The sequence below is a fragment of the Melanotaenia boesemani genome, chromosome 14, assembly GCF_017639745.1.
Source record: "Melanotaenia boesemani isolate fMelBoe1 chromosome 14, fMelBoe1.pri, whole genome shotgun sequence".
Taxonomy (NCBI): domain Eukaryota; kingdom Metazoa; phylum Chordata; class Actinopteri; order Atheriniformes; family Melanotaeniidae; genus Melanotaenia; species Melanotaenia boesemani.
In genome coordinates this window covers 24,837,051-24,858,797 of record NC_055695.1, presented here as the reverse complement: position 1 = coordinate 24,858,797, position 21,747 = coordinate 24,837,051, and the positions used below count along the sequence as shown (strand labels likewise).

General features: G+C 37.5%; 1 protein-coding gene across 1 annotated transcript in view; it reads right to left on the bottom strand.

Annotated features, from left to right (window-relative positions):
* si:ch73-63e15.2 (protein strawberry notch homolog 2) overlaps positions 1–21,747 on the bottom strand; it is a 59,342-nt gene that overhangs the window by 33,995 nt on the left and 3,600 nt on the right. Inside the window, exons 2-3 of the mRNA XM_042006107.1 lie at positions 7,713–7,939; positions 6,583–6,671 (exon numbers count right to left, since the gene is read on the bottom strand). Of these exons, the coding sequence (XP_041862041.1) occupies positions 6,583–6,671; positions 7,713–7,820 (197 nt within the window). The 5' untranslated portion in view covers positions 7,821–7,939. The remainder of the gene's footprint in view (positions 1–6,582; positions 6,672–7,712; positions 7,940–21,747) is intronic.

Sequence of the window (21,747 nt, the reverse complement as noted above, 5' to 3'; positions counted from 1 at the left end):
TGAAAGCAAAACTTTTCCGTCATGAAAAAAGTTATTTACATTGTACCACCCCATGTTCCTCATCCAATCAAGTGACACGGCTTGAGCTCAGAAAGCTTGAGCTCAGCCAGAGTTGTTCAGAGGATTTGGTTCTGTGTTCTTAACTGTGAGTCAGAGATCAATGAGACTTTTAACTTCAAATCACAAAAAGAAAATGAAAGCTAGTGTTTGGACTCCAAACTATGGGAAAATGCTTCTTTTGATTATCCTTGAGTTTGCAGCAACATTTAATAGTCAACCATGTCCATGTTTGAACCCTATTTTTGTTACATATCTGCTGTCAAAAGTCTAGCGTCATCTTTTTAAGTAACCACAAATATAACTGTTGCGCTAACACCAAATTCTTGGCTTTGACCTTAGAAAAAGCTGGTTAAATCTGGAGCGATGAGTCTGGACATGAAAAACTACACAGTCTGTTTAGTTCTCAAAAAGGCCCTGTGAATGGTAACAATCATCCACACTGGAAATCCCCTTTAGCCAACAGCGCTATGACAGCGATATTATTACAGCAAAAGTCTTGGCAGGCCCATATCAGCTGCTTTCCAACAACAAAGCTGGTCAGGGGCTCTCAGCCAAAGCAACTGACTGACTTACTGTATGTCCGTTTCCAATCTTCTTTATTTTAACCACTTTCTACAATTTCTGACTTAAGCCTAAACAATTACAAATTATTTTTAGTGGCCAAGTAAGGAAAATGTCATATTCAGATGATAGCCCCATGCAGTTTGTCTTTTAAGAACGTGGAAGAATCAGACTCATTTACTTCTAGCTTGTTCAGTTGTTTTTAAACTTCATAACACGATTAAGTTATTGACGTTTATTAAAGTACTCCTGATGGTTAAATAGAACATGTGATTTCTTGGGAAGTGAATGTGAAACTAAAAGTAATTATGCAGTTTTGTTACACCATGCATTACAAGAAGGCTGTATAAATGCAGGACTTTGAACAAGGTTGATTTGCACACTGGAAAAAAAGGCTGTCTAGAAATGAGAAAAAAAAAGAAAAAGAAATACAAGATATTTCTACTTAAAATAAACCAAAAAATCTGCCAATGGAACAAGTCAAATTTGTCTTGGTAAGATTTCTTGAAATAAGATAATATATGCCAGCTTTACAAGATCTTGAAATTAGCAGGAAAAACTCATTTTTGACTATATTTTACTAGTATTTTTTGTCTCATAGCAAAATTGTGTTGCTAAAAACTAGTATTTTTTCCCACAGACGGAATCCTTTAAAATGACAAACACAAATCCTACTAAAGAGTATTTCCAACAAAATCTACCTTTTTAACCTTTAATTAACAGCAGAAGTGCAAGAGGACCTTGTTTTTTGCTTTGCGCTATGAGGAAACATCCCATTCTAACAGAAGCTTAATTCCATGGAAAAGAGGTGACAGTGTTAGATGATTATCAAAGGTAAACAAATTCCTGACAGGAGACTGTAGGCGAAGGCACAAAACAAGCAACTGCTAAGATTCCTTGGAAGAGCACTTCCTTGCTGCTCGGGCTATGGCAAAATATCATGCCTAATACAGTATGCACTTAGAAAGGGTTGGGATTTAGCATTGGGGAGACCTCCAGTTTGGCTGCAGGAAGTGCGGATAATGCAAAAGAAAGAAGGAGCTGGTCAAATCAAAATTTGGATAAGATCTAATAAATCAGTCACAATGTCACAGGACCAAACAGACAAGGAGTGATACAAAGCACAGTGAGCACTTATCAGTGTTTGGGAAATGCTGACAAGCTACTATAACAAACCTATAATACCATTCGTTGAAAATGAACCAGCATCCTCATATAGCTGTATCAAAAAGACATGCACTGATTTTCATTAAAATAGTGGCAACAGAACATGTGAGTTTATCAAATGAGCAAGAGAAGATTAGAGCTTCTGCATTCAGGACTAGCAAAGCTTTGTGTGGTAACGTAGTTTCTCATTTTTTAACAGCCATGACAGAGCAGAGAAAATGTCCTCAGGTGAAGTAAAGCTGGTTTCTCTAAACTCGATAACAGCTACATCGTTAATATTGTGTGATTAAAGTATAGTACTGATCAGCAAGTTTAAATATTTATTAAGATGGTATTTTGAGCTGTTTCCATTCAAGAAGGTTAATTTTACACAAATACTAAGTATTTGACATACTAATATGAATTATTATGCCGAAGCTACTTGTGAGAAAACCACGACTCCATGAGGGCTTTTATATTCTCTTCCTTGCATAAACAGCAATCATTTTGCATGCAGCTCTTTCCATTTTTTTATAGGGAAATCTAAATCTAAGTATGATGAACACTAACAGAGAAATGTGGCCACTGTCTAAATACAGTAACTTTTAACTAATTTATAAAGTCATTAACGTTACAAAGCTAATATTTCAAAAGGACTAAAATGTTATAGTAAAGCAGCTGCAGCGATGCGGGGGTGAGGAGTTGGGTTATTCACACATGAAAAAGAGAGAGAAAAAAAAGCTAAAGCCAGACCAATGTTTCCTGTCAATGTTCTAGTGTTGTGTTGTACATTGTGTTTCAACAAAGTAAAAAACAAAAACAAAAACAAAACAAAACAAAAAAACACCAGACCAAACAATTTATCAGCTTTAGATAGTGAAGAAGTGACAGAAATAATAAAAAGACAGCAGCTTCAACCAAAGACGTTACCGCACACTTCAACTTCCAGATTTATAAAAGTGCGCGCATGCGTGTCCCACGCCTGTTTCCATTTATAAATCAGAATCAACTCTAAAGCGGCCACACGTGAGGGAACGCCTTCCCACGCCCACATGGTGGCTATAAATGGTCAGGTGAACGCCTGTAATGAATATTCATCCCATCGTTTCCATGATGGTTCGGGAGGGAAAAAGAGTGAAGAAGCAGAATTTTTCAGGGTGTGAGGCATAGATCCTGTTGGACCACGTTGAAAATTGTAAAAAATTAATTGGTGGGCACAGCATGGGCATTACTTGTGTCAGAAAGGTAGAACAGTGGCAGCAGGTGGCAGATGCTGTCATTGCAGTGTCAGAGGGCAGGACACGGCAGAGGCATCGGAAAGTGCGGCTGGATATCTCAGTCGGTAGGGCATCCGTCTGCCAGGTGGGAGATCAAAGTTTGAATCTCACAGGGGTGAATCGCTTAGGAGAAAAGCGTCTGCTAAACCACATTACTGGCACCGGTAATTAAGTCATTTGTTTAAATTTATAAAACAAAAATGTAGAGATACATCTGAGATTGGTGCCAGTTTATTTAGTGTTAAATAATATTTCTTTCTAGATGCTGGGTGCTCCAGCTGGGTGGGCGGTGCAGAGGGACACAATCACCGCTATTAACAAGAAAAAGGAAATAAAACCGTCTGGACAGAAATTAGGACAACAATAAGAAAGCATTGTGTAAGAATAAATAAACAGAAGGAATTCCACCTCTTCTGTGTTTCATAGCATTGCATCACTTCTGGACGTCCAGCCTCCAGTCTGCGTCCCACTCTGCTGGAATGAAGGACCAAAGCTTACGTTTTGCACTGACTGCTACATGCTGGCAGCAGACTGTCCACCTCATTTTGCTGGATGTATTTTATAACATGTCAGTTGTTTCACAATGACAGAACATATTTTAGTGGTTGAGGTTTTTATTAATATCATCTCCCCTTTTCCTGAAAATCTTGTTTTTTTTTCCTCCCCGAGTGTGGGCGGGGAGAATTAATATCAAACATGCATCTTTATTAATTTCTGTAAACAGCTTATTATATAACATGTGGTGTGAAAGGTAATTTCACATCATTTACTTGATTTAATTCTGTACTGTTGGTGTCGCCGTTTCCAGTTTTTCTAGATTCTGTGCGTATGCCTGGGTCATAGTTGTGTGGAGGTAGGAACATTTTTTCGTTAAGTTAGGTTTTCATAAATCCCAAAAGTTGACTATTTTTGGCGTACGCCGGTTTTTGTTCCTATGCCAACTTGATAAATGAGGCCCCAGGTCTTCCACAAATGAAGAAAGTAGGTTGATTACACCACCCCTTGATAAAAAAACAACTTAAATTTCAGGAGGACATCTATTTAAGCGTGTGGTGACATCCAAAAATCCTATAAAATTTCTTCAGTCGTCTGGATATATTGTTGGGAAACCGTAGATTATCCAAGCTGTTAATGTTTACTTCCGCGCAATAAAGTCCAACCACATTGGTTCTTGTTAAACTGGTGTGAACGTGGGCCAGTTCCTTGGAAAGCACCATGGTTCAAAGATTCCATAACAGAGCCAAGGCCAGAACCACAACCATGTCTGTGTGAAAGCCCCATGTTTCATGTGTTAAATTTATCTCACAAATCACAGTGCTAAAAAATTTTTTTTCTCATATCCATCAGTTTGTTTTAGCTAGACATGTCTGATTCAAGAAATATCAGTGGGCACATAAGTTTCTGTGGTTTATAACAGTCTAGTACTGGCTCTAAAGAAACATGACAGCAGATCAGCTGTGTGTAACTGCTGCTGGTTTGGCTGAGCAGACAAAGCAGTCAAGAAAAAAAATTCATTACTGCACATGAACAGACAGTAACATAATTCACTTTTTCTATCATTCTGACATGTATGTCACTTTAACGGTGCTATATTACCTTAAAAAGTAGGATTATCTGGTAGAAGAATTGTGGGAAGATATATAAACATAATGTGTGATGCATGATTTTAAAGATCTTTGTGCATTTTTATGTTCTTTTCACTATTCATAAGATTAGTGTGTGCTGCGTGGATGTGTGTGGGCAATGTAATATAACAATCTGAGCAAACATAGCAATAACCCCTACACATTTCTTCCTTACTAGTGTCATGTGATCTATTCACTCCTCTGTGTACTCTCAAAGGCAATGTGGGCCGACAACAGAGGGCTTTCAAGGATAATCAATTTAATTTTGACAGCATAGTGCATGTCGACTAAGCTGTAGCCTGCTTGGGCAGGACAAACTCCCTGACACAGGGTCATGTAAAAAAGATCCAGACGGAACATCAAAAGTAAACAAAACAAGGTAGTCATAGAAAATCTACTTAAAAGCCCTGGTTTAAAAAATATTTAAGACATTTGCAATCATGCCACACAACAGATACTGACAGAAAATACTGCAGAATTCACACTTGACTTCATTGTTAACCCTTGCTTATGCAAGAGTCATGAGCACACATTTCTGAAGAAATTGATGATATTCTATCATACGTAACCACAGACCTCTGAAAGTCTTTTTTAATCTTTTCTGTATATTGTAAAATAGAAAGTGAGATAAGGGTAAAGCCTGCTTGATGTCATTAAATTCCACTTTGAGTAAACTTGAAAACCACAAACTGTGCCTTCACATCATTTTGATGATTTAAGTTTAAAGGCATTTGCCTGTGAATCAAAAGATACTCGACATAGGTTTACATTTCCACACATCTTTCAGCTTGTTTGCATTTTCATTACGTATATTGTTCACAGTATAACATTCAAATATTATCTGTTTTTTTTTTTTTGCTGACACACATATGAGTTTTTTTCGTAAGAGTTAAAGCCTGGTCTTCCACACAGCATTATGTAAGGAGTGATTTTTAGTGTAGTCTTTTTCTTTTGCTTGCACAAATGTACTTGTGGTCACTTCTGCTTACTCGCAGAGACATTACACGCTGCTTAAACTACAATAAAATTAAAGCAATTTCCATCCATATAAGATATATCTGAGCAAATTCAACTAGTATCCAATCAACAACTGAATGACTGCATGGTGGGCTGTGACTGCTGCCAAAACATACAGTACCTGAGTGCACATCAGTACTGTTTCTGTACACACTGATAAGAGCTGCAGCTGCTTCTGCTCTGTTGACATGCTGTTTAATCTACACAGCAACTGCAGACAACATGCTGCACAGCCTCTGAATTACACTCTTAGGCACACACATCTAAATTGGAAAGGGACAGCAATATCTTATTAAGCAGTGACGTCACAAAATCAGCTCTAAGGTGCAGGATGTTTAGTTTAACCCTCCGTAGTAAGGCTGACGTCAAACCGCCCACTACAGGAAATGAAAGAGGTCTGATAAAGAAGACCATCCTCTGTGATGTGAACTGGTGGTGTCAATACACTAAAATAGGCACAGGTGTGATATATTAGTCCATATAAGGTATCAGAAATGTGATAATGGAATTATCTAGAAAATACATATCAAATTCAAATGCCTAAAGAGTTTTTTTTAATTATATTTTCTTTCATGTACAGGATTAGACTTTGCAATTATATGTATGATTATCAATGTTTCTGTTTGTTTGCTTTGCAACTGTTAAATATATCCTGTACATTAGAAGAGGTCTAATGAGACAATCACACACAAATATCACATTCTGAATTACTTAAAACACACTACAATACAGATCACAGCCATCATTCTAAAGACCACTGCTTATTCTGAGGACTTAATGTGGTATTAGTTATGGAACCTCCTCCCTCTGTTTCTTAACAGCCATGAGGGAACTTACTGCTGTGCAAAAAGTTACTTCAAGCTTCACTTCACTTGCAGTGTTTTGTAATAACTTACTGGTTTCCAGATTGCATAGGGCAGTGTATGCTGTATCCAGCCTGCTGAGAGAAGGATCCCCAGGAACCAGAAGAGGCATATATTGAAGTCTAAAACACACAAAATGATAGTCTGTCAGGCTTTTTGTTTTTAAAGTGATAAAAACACAACACTCCACAATAAGTACCACTACATCTTTTTCTATAATGATTAAACATGAACAATTAAGGATGTAGGGGTTATCCTTCCCAATGCATTGTTCTAGTCAAACTATGAATAATAGTTTTTCCTCAGAACTACATGATGTCTGCATTTGACTAAGAGGAGTGAGTTGGCCTAATTTTTTTCTGTCTGTTGTTTCTCATCCTTGACGCTAGTTTCACTTTCGTATGCAGAGAACGTTGTTGATTATAACTGAGGTGTGGAGAACTTATTTGTTGTAACTTATATTGTTTGAGACTGTTCTTTTGTGGGCACTTTAAAAAAAAAACATGACACAGGTTTTATATCTATTTCTAATATTATACCAAAAACAAAATTCTGTTCTGCTTTCCTCACAGAATAATCAAAAACAACCTAAAAACTTAAAAACAAACTGTCTGAATGCCTAGATACTACCAGGAGTACATGAGGGAAACTTTGGTGGATTACTTCTAAGTTTTTACTGTCTTCTCCACAGAATTCTGAAAAATTCCACAAAAGAATCACTTCATCTTATTTTTTTTTATTTATATATTTGTCTGTAAGCAGTTTTGAGTGTTATTATTATATGTCACATGCCTCACTGTTTACATATATAGTTGCAAAGGTTTAAAGTATTGTGTCTTTAGTTCATGTGTTAATTAAGCTTCAAGGGAAATTAAAGGCCCAACGCAATCAAAGGTTTATCTGTGAGTGTGTAAAGGTTTTTAAACGTCCGTACTCATTACATAGATGAAATTATAAGTTTGACAACTCACATTTTTAGGAGCGCTTAGATAATTATTTGAACAGTTCAAATGGTGTTCTAACAACACTTAACAGTGATTGTGATTCTTAACTAAATGCCCTAAACTTCTAAATACTTATACAATAAAATGCAACAACCCACATTTACTTAAACAAATTTAGTTGATCTGAACCACGTGTTGAACCGTAAATTCAAAGTGTACCTCAGTGTTTGAGGGGGCCACAGAGAACAAGCTGCTGTCCAGCTGAGGACCTTCTGGATGCAGGTAGTTCTCCCCGTCCATGGCCAGCGCTGAGGTCAGGGTGGGCATCAGACCACAGCTTCACACATGACCACCAGCTGATTTAGACTATGCGCCTTTTTACCGCCACCTACGAGCTGGCTGTCTATGAGATGGTTCTTCTAACAAGGGCAAATACTCTCCATGACCTGGAGAAGATGAGGAGGAGATGGAGAAGGAGAGGAGGGCAGAGATGTTAGAAAAGCTTCAAATATCAATATTGTATGAAACATTTAGGAGAAAAAAAAAAACATCAACTACAATGCATTAGCTTCATTCAGTTCGTCAGCAAGAGTGGTGATACCATAAGTGCATGATGTCTTGTGATTAATTAAATTTCATGAGAAGACATGAATGAAAACTCCTCAAGTGTTAACATCTTAAAATACAATAACAATATTTCTATGAAGCTAATTAAAGAAACAACAGGCTCGCCATTCCAAGTCTGGTTCCAGCTGCCTTTGCAACCACAAAATTGAACTCAGATCTTAGTCACAACTCAGTTTGAAATGAGATTTATTGATTGATGCCCTCATTACCTGGTTGTCATCTGACATTACTGAAGGTTTTCAAATTCATTACAGAGCTTATTAAAATCACAGCAGGAGGTCCTCTGAAGTGAAAATCATAAGGAATCAAGAAATGTTGAAAAAACACAACTATGCTGCACAGTGTTGTAAATTTTGTACACAGACTTTTAGTTTCTGTCTGAAGCAACAACATGTGAGTGAATTATAGCTCAACCTCTTCCTGTGTTCAATGTAAAGACAGGTCAAACTGGCTAGACTGGACTGACTGGACACAGGAAGGCTTTCTGCAATACTGCAAAGATTCCTACTCGAATTTCTTGAACTTGTGCACCTATACAAGTACACACAGTACTTTTGTCTTGGTCTAAAGTGATTTTATATAATTTCTTTCTTACATTGCTTTTGCAACCCATGAATATTTCCAGTAAAATATTTCCAAGCTCTTAAAAGAACAGACAACAACTCAATTTCAAGACAAAAACTAAGCCTGCAGAAGGATTTTCTTAGACTTGCAGGGAGAAAATTGTTGCTATAAATGGTTCCAGGTGTGCTGTCCAGCCATACGGACATGCAACAAAAAGAAAAACCTGAACCCTTGACCAATTTAGTGAGGTTTCCTGTGACCCATCTTATGCTGGACTGAAAATCAGTACAAAAATGTTCTGAAAGATGGGATAAGTCGTTTTCTCACTGGTTTTGATGAGAATAAAGATGATGTCAATGATTTGCTACGCTGCCTTCAATGACACTAGCTCTAAACTCAAGTAAATATCAGTGGGATGTTTTTGGTAAAAACATAACTTAAGTGATCTCAACAAACATTAATACACCAAATGTCAGAATATCTTAAGGAAAAAAAACCCCAGTAGCATCCCAAAGTCATGAACAAGTAATGCCAAAGAGCACATTTCCCACCCTTCTTTTTTTCCTTAAATGCATCATCCATCTGCATATGAAGCACTGAAGTGTAAAATAACATGAGTGAAACTGGTGCTGACAAGTACTTTTAATTTCATTTAAGAGTTTGCAGAAAAGCAGGAAATTAAAGTAGGATTTACTATAAATCCTAAATCAAATGCGGCATCTTGCATTTCTGTTACTTACTGGTAAGTTTTGCATAATCAATGGATAATGCACGAGTTCATCTTCAGCTAATATGTATGCTTTGAGAACATGTACATTTCTCCTTTATTGTTAAGAGGGAACACCATGTAAAATGCTAAATTTGCATTAACTACTGAGCAAACTTTTAACAAAACTGAATTCCAGTCCAAATGTTCCACCAGTTTGACAAGAGAAATCTTTCAGCACTTTGTGCTCCATGTCTGCGTAACATCAGTAACACTCTTGCAACAAACTAATCAAACTGCTCCCCTTCTACCCCTCACCCTTCCTTCATTCCTTCCTCTACTTTTCTCCCAATCTGGAACACAGGCCAGACGTGTTCACTGGGGATAAAGCTGAGGTAATAAATCCTAATAGAGTTCATGTGGATCTAAATAAGAGGACCTTTGTGTGTCTGAGTGTGTGCATGTGAGGGAGACAGAGACCTAACTCGACATATCTCCTGCTCATATGGCCAATAGACACAAAGGGAGGCCATTTTCCCTGCAGGCTGCCAGTCTGATACCGTCTGGATAAGGGTGAAACAAATGTGGGGGAGCACAATGGTAACAACCAACTTGCAAATTACCAAGGCAGGAGGTCAGAGGCAGAAGTATGTGATTTAAAAGAGGTATATTTTATGACAACAGTATTTGAGCAAGATAATTATATAATATGTAGGCAAAAATACTTTAGTCAGGACACATGACGGTTGAAGAGTTTTGCTGTTTAGCCTTGGCTTGTCAGCTGTCACTATCACCCCATTTCCCTACAAAGCTAGCTTACCACCACCATTACATCTTCAAAATGTAAAATTGCCTATTTTTTTATATTCTTATTAATAAAAAGCAATTCTTACCACCTCTTCCTGTAATGTTTTATATACAACTTTATATTCCCTCTACCACCCTCCAAGACCATGCTAGTGACTGTCTCTTAGCAACAGATAAAATGTGTCTTTTGCCTTCCCTGGTGCCACAACCCCCACCCGTCCAGAGAGCCTCTGAGGATAATCGATACTGATTATTGTAAGAGTGGTCCCAGATATCCCCTTCCTGTAAGGTTTCTCATTACCGGAAAACAGCAGAACCCCCGCTCCTATCTCCTGCAGGGAGGTGACGAAGCAAGCTATTACAAGGATTAAAGGGTTATCAGTATGTGAAAGAAAAAAAAACCCTTCACAGATGTGTCCACTACAGCATAAGGTACACAAGGAGTCAATAAAACAAAAATAATAAAAAGAAAAGTAGCTAAGTATGACCCTGCTTTTGAAACTTTCATAAAACAGAAGCCCCTCTGTAGCGAACTGAACTGAACTAAGACTCTTCTGGCATGTAATCCTTTCAATCCGTTCATCACGTCAAAGGTTACTGCTGGTTTTTGTGTAGCCCTCTCTTATGTGTCTCCACCTCTCTCTCTCTCTCTCTCTCTCTCTCTTTTTCTCTCTGGGTGGTCTGATGTAAGAGCTTGCAGCAGCCAGATTAAGCCATTTCATGTGCAGCATTTGTACAATCTTTAATAACTGAAACAAAACACACACTGGTCGCATTAAAAATTGACAAGAGACTACTGGTGCAAAAATAGAAATTTAATGACTTGTAAAACAATAGTTCCTGTGATGCGACAACATAGTAGGTCACTTGGTTCCCTTAAGCTGCATGAGTCACAGGAATTAACAAGCAGCACACCTCTGTTTTTAATGATAAAAGATGCATTAGCTGCAGAAACCTACATGTCCTTACAGGTACAGTAAGCAGAAGCCACCATGTAGTAGTAATGATTATCTGACTGTGTGCTGGTGGCCTTTGCGATCCTGTTAGAGCACATGGAGATCACCCAAGGAAGTGTGACTTCCTTAAGCTGCTAAGACAGTTAATGCTCACGAGGAGAACCACCATCCTGCCTGGCGCGTGTGTGCCATCTTACTAACAAATGCACAGTCACATGTAGAGTGTCGATGTAAATCATAATTTTCCACTTGATGCCATTCTTGGGGAAAGATATAAAAGGGATTGCTCATCTATCAAAAATCTAACTTTCAGGTTTTTATGATATGATTATTGTAAATGATACTTATGTTTCTATAAATGAGATGACAGCATTGGTGCTTAAAGGTCACATGGGAAAATTATGAATTTCTGCCATTTAGTCATAGTTGTTGTCTCACATTATCTTAAGTGCCCAACACTATTGAAGCTCCATTCCTTCAGACCTCATCCATCAGTGATGAAATCTGAGGCCTCGTCATTTCTATTTCTATTGTCTTCTCATTCAAAATCATTGTTTCTTTAGGGCAATCATAAGGTGTTAAGAAAATCTCTCAACAATTAGTTCAGCATAGTTTTCATTAAACACATGTTCTTAAACAACTCGGATTTTAGCATCCAATTAGGTTTTAAATCAAAACTCAAGTCGATTCATTTGTAGATAATTTTGAAATAGTGACCTGTTGTGCAGTGATTGCTGCACCTGAGGCCACTGGATCCACTCACAGATAAAAACATGTTTACGTCTGGAAGAATTTAGCCACGGACTGTCATCATCTATTCACAACTGTGTCCCATCTTTACCATTAGATATCAGTAATTCTTACCTATTACGTATCTTTAAGTCTATCAAATGATCTATGAGCTCAGTACTGACTGAGACCGTTTACATGACCATCAAAATCAAACTATTATAATAATTGGATCTGGTGAAACTACATGCACTTCTGATTTCAAGATTGTTTATTTGTCATGTGCAGTTTCGACACAGGGTCAACAATGCAATGAAATGCTTGGGATGAGGGGAACTGTTTGACTCGCAAAAATAATCAAGTACTAATAGCATGCAATAATAGTACTTAATAAAAGAGAAATAAATACAAGAGAAATAAGTAAACAATATAGTAAGAAGTATAATAAAATATACAAAATACAAAGGTGCGGGTAGGATTAAAAATAAGGTGTGAGTATTTCATGGGTTGTAATATTGCTTCAAGTGAATTTCATATTGCACATAGTATGGCTGCACAGTAATAGGCAGCAGTTTAGTGCAGTATTATTGTGAGTTCAGTAGTCTGACAGCTTGGGGGTAGTAACTTTCTTTGAGTCTTTTTGTGCGTGCTGGCAGGCTCCTGTATCGTCTAACAGAGGGTAGCAAACGCAAATATCCTAGTGCTGGATGAGTGTAGTCCTTAGTGGTGCTACGTGCCTTACGCAGACACCTACTGTGATAAACGCCCTGGATGGAGGGGAGCCTGCTGCACCCTCTGTAGTGCTTTTTGGCCCTAGAAACATTTGGATTGGCCGGGAATTGAAACTGGGCTTCCTGCATGGCAGGTGAAAATTCTACCACTTTACCACCAATGCATTTTAGGAATGTAAAAAATATATTTAAAAAAAAAACCTTATCTACATTGTCCAGTCGATTTCCTTTGGAGTACGTACATACACAGTGCTTCCTTCTACTTTCAAAACATTGGTCTTTGTTAAACATGGCAGCCCGCAGTCTTAGGCTAGTTGCTAATGTGGGAGCAAATAAGTCTGCAACAAAGACCACATGAGAATGCATGACTTCTTTAATACTCCAACTTCCTGCTGCTGCACGCCATTCTCTTTTTCTTTTGTGTTCCACTCACGCTGAGACTGCATTGCTCCTATCTTTTTAACAGAAGACATTGAAAAGACAAAAACAACTAAATAAACCAGATATGCAAGTCAACACTAGGACTGCACAATATATCGAAAATTTACCTTCATCACAATATTGGTCTGTGCAGTAGACATATTGCAGCAACTGCCTAAACTGCGATAGGTTTCAAACGTTTCAAAACGAGGTTTCAAAAGTTGCTATGCATTCATGCTCTGTGTGGGTCAATGGAGTATCAAATGGACTCTTACTGTCGTGGACAGAAGGAGAAATCTAGGTGTTTCTCATAATCAGATTACTGCCATTATCTAAGTGGATATCAGATTATCCTGTTTCTACATGTCCACTTCAATTATCTAAAAACTCACTATACTATAGAAATCACATAATGATGAGTTTTTTGGTGTGCATTTAAACAGGCTTACTCTAAAAGTCAGTTCCAGCTGGTGTGTTGCAAAGCATTAGGGGTGGGCCAATTCACTATTTAATCGATGTGACACATGCCGATTCATACATGTTCAAAATCGATTATCATGAGATCTACTCTTGTGCTCAGTAACTCGCCATCAAACACTCAGGTTTGAAGGCAAGCGTTGGGAAACATTTTGGTTTTTATGGACATGACAACGGACAAGGCCTGGACAAGACAATTAGACAGAATTAGGAACTTGTTCCTAATTATTGCTAACACATCTTTTCTGTAGATTCCAAGGGAAAATATGAACATAATGTTAAAAATATGTTGAATATGTGTTGGATTTATTTGTGGTTTGACATGAATTAAAAGGAGTTAAGATAATTTTGTTTTGTTACTTGAATTAATGGATACTGAACAGATTTTAAACTATGAGGTAGCCATGGAATGAGAAAAAAAACCCTAAATAGAGAAAAAAGATGAATCAAAGCAACCTGAAATGTAAATTAATCAAATTGTGAGGTACCTAAGCTGGCACACCCCTTCAAAACATCTATGGTGACTGCAGGTTAAGTGTGGATAAGTGCACGAGGGGTAAGTGATGGGAAAAAGAAAACAAGATGATGAGATAGTGGGATTTATGTTGTAATCACAGACATATTGAGATAATGTACCCCATGGCATAAACACATAAAAGCTTCCCCACCACTCTTCCTACATTGGACCAAAGCATACTGACTGATAATAGTGCCAAACCATAACAAATGATGTTTTATAGCTGCTTGTTGTCACTTTGAGTTTTTCTGTGGTCTCTTTTTTTCCTGTTGTGGTCACTTTGTGTTTCTGAGGTCAATGTGATCATTTTGCATTTCTCTGCAGCCATTTTTTGTTTCTTTCAGCGACATTTTGGAAACAGAGCTCAGAGCCCTATGGAATTACACAGCCCTGCAGGTCGGCACCGTAATCCATCCATGAAAGTGACACAGTTGCACTTTCAACAAACTTGCATCTATTGCAGCAGTGTCAGCATACATACTTCTCTCATGTGACTGACAGCCCTCTGTTAGCATGTGTCATCTTTTTCATCCCGTTGTAGTCTGCATCTGTCTTTGCCACTAACAAGCCAACTAACTACGACCATTCATTCCAACGAACATCATTCACTCATCACCAGTCTGAGTCCATCAGTATCACAAATAATCAGGTTAGAAATTGGTGCAGCTGCCTCACACCAGAGCAGCAAGGGGGCTATTAGCTGGTTATGACTGCCTTGACTGGCAGGATTCATTAGCTACTGTGATGAAATATTCATAAAAGGAACAAGTTACTTCTCAGAGAAACACAGGGCTCAATCATTCAAACAGTCTACATTATTAATCGCACCTTTTTTCTACACAAAAAGTCTATACTTAACACGGTGTGGACACACAGATGTATGGCGCATACCCTTGAGCACACACACATTAGCTACCTTTCATTTGTAATTTCCCTCGAATGAATTTTCATTTTGTGTTACAGTCAAGGCCATAAAAAGGCTGTGAGCAGCCAGTAACCGAATAGGATGCCGCACAGAAAATAATGATCAAATGACTGTGTAACTGATTCTGCTGTCTTATCAAAATCCGGGAAATGGAAACAAATTTAGTTTTAAGAGTCTGTTGTTATTGCATTTTCCATGTTCAAATATTTATCAAATAGATCCTCTGGACTAGGACAGCACAAGAACAAGTTGAAAAGTGGATAGCTATTTGAAAGATTTGGTCCAATTGTAAAGCAGAGTTTAAAGATTAAGCTGCTAGTACCAATTATTCATAATTTGATCTTCATTAACGTCTTCCAAGTGGCTATTCAATAACAGTCTGGCACGATGGTGAACATCTTTCTGCAAAAGTGACATCTGAATGAAACATTAAAGTCATTTATCTGTAAAACAAGAGATTAATTTGGCCTTTGAGGATTAGATGATGTCTTTGTTCTGGTAAATAAAAAGAATCAGAGAAATAGGGGGGTCGGGCGGATAGCCTAAGAGCAAAGAGAAACGAAAATTGAGGGCACAGCAAATTCTGAACATCAGAGAATCACAAAACCAAAGGTGAAAATACAAAATAAAACAACAGTTTGTAGCAGCTTGATTTTTCATTTTGGAGATAATACCTCTACTTCAACTTCCAGCACCCACCAGAAATAGATCAAAGGCTGACTAGATCAAAGAGTGAACAATCCACTTTGCCTCGCTTTCCTCCATCATCTAATTCCCTCTGAATAAAAAATGGTGATACATGCTGGCTGCATACAGCTCTTTAGCTTTTTTGCTCTGGTTAAACTAGTTGGGTGAAGAGAACTGCTTGTTTTACCTAAATAAATTAGAAGTACAGTATTTTCAGGACTGTAAGTCACACTTTTTTTCATAGTTGGCTGGTCCTGCGACTAATAGTCAGGTGCGACTTTTATATATATAATTTAACATGTTTTTAAATGTTAATTCATACCGACTGACATGTACCAAAGAGTAAACATTACTGTCTACAGCCACAAGAGGGCGCTCTAAGCTGGTGATAGCCACGGTATTTGCCGCTCCAGTACCACTGAAAAAATTAACTAAAACATTAACTTAAAAGACAACTGAGACAGACTGAGCACAAACAAAATGTCACCAACTAGAAAATTCTGCAGATTACAAACTGCAGGTAGTAAAACACGCAACTGAAAACAGTAAACGAGCAGCAGGCGGAGTTGTTCAGAAACAACACTGAGGATGAATAATTCAATGGATTCAGTGATGTGGAATGAGATCGGGAGCTTGGAAAACTTGATTACCAGTAACTTGTTTGTTGGAGTTGCTGGCTTGTTATGTTAACTTAGCCCAGTGGTTCTCAAACTTTTTCTACTGGGTCCCCTTTTGAAGGAATAAATATCTCATGTTGCTGCAACCCCCAGTTTGAGAACCACTGACTAGCCTATTCAGCCTCCCAGGTATGTTCTTATTTTTATGAAGCTGAATGTGTTCAGGGTTTCTGCTACAAAATATGATTATTTTTTTCCGATGTTACAAATGTAAATTATAATGTATGAATCGATTCATATGAACATAAAGTCTACATTTAAGCATATTTACAGACCATAAGAGTGTAAAATTGTTCTCAGGAAATGTGACACTGCTGTGCAAATAATGTAATTTTGAAAAACGAATAGTGAAGTCTCAACTGCATGCGGCAGTGTTGGTGTCTGTAAATGCCAAATACAATGTATACATTTTCGTACTTTCTCACCACCTCAATCAGCTGTTCATTAAGTGTAATAAGGAAACTATTCCTCATATCTGTGCTACTGTGTAGTTGAATAACTTGCCTTTCCAGATTAAAGAGAATTTTAGATCTTACATGTTGTTATGCAAACTATGTAATAACTGTAGTTCCTTTTTCTGGCCAGTCAAGATTGAACTTTAATTGTTGCAATAAACATTTAATAATAAACAATAAACATTGCAATAAAATAATAAAAATAAAAAAACACTTCAAAAGCAGAGATGCACATTAATATTACCCTTTAAGACTGCAAGCAAAGTACTGTATGTATAAACAGTTCTTCTGTTAAGAGGACACATCAGGTCTTAATGGAATTCCAAAACAGAACATTTGTCCCTCATTCCTCTTTCTTCCTTTTATTGTGAGACACTTCCCACCCTTATGCAGTAGTCTACTCATATCAGCCCTTTCGATTCTTAAAATATGGACCTTCTCGTTCTCATTTTATGTCACACTCCTACTCTTACTGTTTCCATAATCTGCCCTATATTATCTCACTGATATTGTCTATTTTCTCTTTCTTTCTATCACGTATTACTGTTGTCTTATTTCTGTCCTCCACTGTTGTGTGGTAACCCACTATATGTCACCTGCTTTTTCTAACACCCTTGCTTATTTTCCCATTTCTCTTCCCCAGACAGCGAGCTGGTGCTGTTGCCTCTCAACAAATCACCAAATCTAATCCCCACACGGATCCTGCTGCTCAGTGTAGGCAGCTAGGTCCACAGCCCTGAATCGCAACTCTTTCCTGCTGTAGGCTTTCAGTCATCAGTCATCATGACACCCAACAAAAGCAAAAAATCACAAGCAAACTACAGAGCAGAAGAAAGCAAATGGCCCAAACTACTGCAATAGCGTGCATAAAATTGTTTGCTATAAAATTAACAGATGATTAAAGTTCTGTGAAGTGTGCTGTATCACTGCTTAAACTCAGGCAGCATTCTCCTCCCCTCTAAATGACCTCTCTTCTCTGACATGCATGAGAAGATAATGCCACATGCACAAAGGCCAGAAACATGTCTGTGTTTGTCTACACCACTTTGAAATGCTAAGTTCAATTCAGTTCATCGTTCTACTTTACTTAAGATCTGGCCCATCAACTGAGGCTGCATTCACACTTTTTAACAGTCACATCACTGCAAGACAGCAAAACATGTTAGAAACTAAGGTAAAAGGAGCTGTCTATCAAAAAATAGAAGACAAAAATGTAAGAATTTCTGTATTTTTAAAATTATGATTGTCCCACATGAATGAGTAAAATATTGTGACCAGCAACATAAAGCAGCGCTATTCAATTTAGTCCCACAAGAGCTGCAGTCCTGCAGGTTTTTAATTAGGGCTGGGCAATATGGCCTAAAAGTGATAGCCCTATATATTTTAGCTTTATCCTGATACACGATATACATCCCGATGCTTTCAAATCTCCTCTAAAACACTGTGTAAGTATTGAATTCAACATTATAATGCAAGAAACGACGTGAGCAGGATTTAAGTAAGCTCAGCTAAATTTATCTTTATTATGATTTTTCCCTTTTGAACCAGGGACCTACACTCAAACATTAAATAAAACCCAGTGTTTCCCTGATCACCCCAACCTCCCAACAGCAACTTCTGCCAACCCTAAAAGATCAAGTTTATTTTATTTTCTATAATTACTCAACTAATATCTGATATATTTTTCATTCAAACATTTAGGCTATTTTAATTTTGCACCAGGTCACAACAGAAGTAATCTTGAATAAAATTGAATTTCCCTTTGGGAATTGAATTTCCCTTTGGGATTAATAAAGTATTTTTCATTCATTCATTCATTCATCTGAGGTCCCCTTTCCTCTAGAACATGTTTATATTTTGTCCCTTTATTATAAAAGCTAAACAGCTTGGTTTTATTCATCTTGTTCACATGTTGACATGTAATTATATCACGTCATGTCTGTACATGCCATGTTGCATGCACACACAGATGAGCTACACTCCCATCAGCAGAGAGAGTGCATGTTGGAGATTATCGCATGAACCACCTGTAAAACAGACAAAAAATTCTGGTTTAAAATGAGCTCTTATTTAATAATAAGAGCACCTGAAGGAGTTTCCTGCTCAGGTGTACTAAGAACTTCATGTCCATCGAGAAACATGCCCAGCTGAACAACCAGTCTCCCTGTCATCGTCGTCATTTCTGAGGCATATTATTGTTTAAAATAGATGTCTTGCATTTAGCTTTCATGTCTTAGCGTTCGTAAACTAGCTTGCTAGCTAGCTGCATACTCCATGCTTCTTTTCTATCGCCCCTAAAACAACAGCGCGCATGTGCGCAGGAGAGTTTTCTGGCTGGACGGAGGAGTGAGCTGTCTGTCTGCTGTGAGTGAGAGAAGCTAAACTATGAAGAAAATAACGTGTAGATGCTTTAAATGCTGCCGTGTCAGCTTGTACTCGATGGCTGCGATAGACATTTTATATATCGCACGTAAAACTTCTCAGTATATATCGAGTAAATCCCATATATCGACCAGCACTATTTTCAATGTGTCCCTGCTCTCACACACCAGACTCAAATTAGTCATGAGTAACTGTGCAGAACTTCATAGGCTGTTGGATCTATTGAACTTGAGTCAGGTGTGTTGAAGCCGGAAAACACTGAACGTTGGTCTGTCTAAACTGATACGATGGCACTATTATTGTCTATTTCGTCTATCTGTTTTGCTGCAAAGGGCACAAAATGTTAAAAAGGAGTAATGTGTGACCTTACAGAACCACTGAATTTTGCACTAGGTTTGGGGGAGATATCAAAATATACTCGATGTATAGAGTACGTGTTTTAAACCATCTACATGTGATTTTCTGTGCAGTTTAGTTTCTCTCATTTACAGCAGATAGACAGCAAACTCCCCCACCCATCCAGAAAACTCCTGCACACGTATGTTGCTCTTTGAGGAAGTAGGAAATTCTATTCAATTCAGCTTTATCTGTATAGCACCGACTGACAACAACGTCATCTCAGGGTATTTTACAGACTAATCAATTCAAGCCGATTCATTGTAATTCAATCAGTATTCGTGAAATGGCTTTTAGAAACATAATGAGACATGATGGCATCTTATAAATTAGATAAATAACATCAGGCTGTTTAGCTTTTATAAAAAAATGACAAAATATAAACCTGTTCTAGAGAAAAGGAAACCTTAGTTAACTTCTATTGTGATCTGTCGCAAAAATTAAATTACCTAAATAATAAAATAATAATTGAATATAAAATAATTGAATGTAAATACTAGAGTAATGATAAAAATATAATAAACTTGAATTTCTAGGGGTGTGGTAGGGTGCTGTTGGGAGGGTTATATTGCATATTGTGATAAAGCAAAAAATATTGCAATATTAGTCATAGACTACCGTCCAACCCTACCTGGAGCCCAAATAATAGCTCATAAATCCCCATATGTTGCCTAGAAAACCCTACATGGACTCAAATGGTATGCTTCTCTTTGTTTTAGTCTTTTAACCAAAATGGACACATCCTTCAGTGGAGGAAACACTAAAAAGTTGTTTGCTCTGAAAGAGCGTTCATGCAAGCCCTGACATTGAAAACAAAGAGCTTATAGACAGGAAATATGAAGCATGCAAAGGGATAAAAGGTGTGCACTGTTGAACGGATATCAATATAAAACTATGCATTAACACACCAAGTAGCTCTTTGCTGTTGCAATAAGGTTAACAGTATGTTATGGTGGAACTTTAATTGCGGCTGGAAAATGGAAGGAAAATTACATCTTTCTCTCCCTCTCTGTAATTTTTGTTAACAGCCTGTACAGACAGTGAGCGGGTCTATGTGTGAGTATAAAAACACTTTGATCTATTAAGGCTCTGATTTAAAGAGCTGTGTCATGTGCTAAACAGACGTGTAATCAAAGTTCAACCCATACCACATCAACAAATGAAGTACAGTGACAGTGGAGGATAAAGGAGGATGACACAGAGCTGCTGCTAAGGCTTCTGCAAAGCATCTGCAGCCATTCACACTGCTGAGCAGTGAACTTTAAACTATATATTTTGTTACTGAAACTATGTGGAAGTATATATTACAATATCCAAAATAAATCAAATATAAATTATATATACATAAATTTAAAACAAAAGAAAATCTGTTGGTTAAACATTGTTCACAATTTAAAGAAATTTGCTTTAGTGTGTTTTCTGAATGAAGTTTGATTCACATAAATTAAAAGCAAGCACAACTGCTAACCATCTAAGAAAAAAGTCACCTACGGGGCTGCTGTAGTCCTGCTGTAGAAAATTGTGAATATTCTTTGGCGGCTATGAGATTAAGTTAGCTAAGCATGGATAACCAACGTCCTAGCATTAGCTACTGGTGGGGAGGGTGGGCTGGGGGTGGTAAGGTCTTGCATGCATGTTGTGTGTGTGTGTGTGTGTGTGTGTGTGTGTAATAAATGTGAGAGAGATTATGATCAGGTGTGTTTTAAAAACTGTTAGTTGTTATGTATGTTTTTTATGTAAAACACTTTGTGCTACTTTTGTATAAAAGGTGTTTTTGTTTTTAAATAAAACTAAATTTGATTAATTAGGGAAAAATAAATAATGCAGGCTACCAACAGCACAAACACATTTAAGTCCTGATCATGAATTGGACCAAGGCTATGAGAATAAACTAGCTGTTCTTTGTTTCAGAACAGGCAGATCCATATACACTGTCCAGTCTCCTCTTGATTAACAAAATGTTGTCTACTCTCAACTGAACTTTGCCAAACCGCATAACTTTGGGTGTAACATGTTTGTAAAAGAATAAGAGGTTTACTTAGAAATGCAAATACACCAATATCTAATATAACACCTTTGCTACACAGAACTTTGGGTTTGACAACTTTTTAACTACATTTAAGGCACAAAGACATGATTAAAATACTGATACAAACCTATCAGTTACTAGCTAATGCTGTTAGTCTGCATTTTATCTC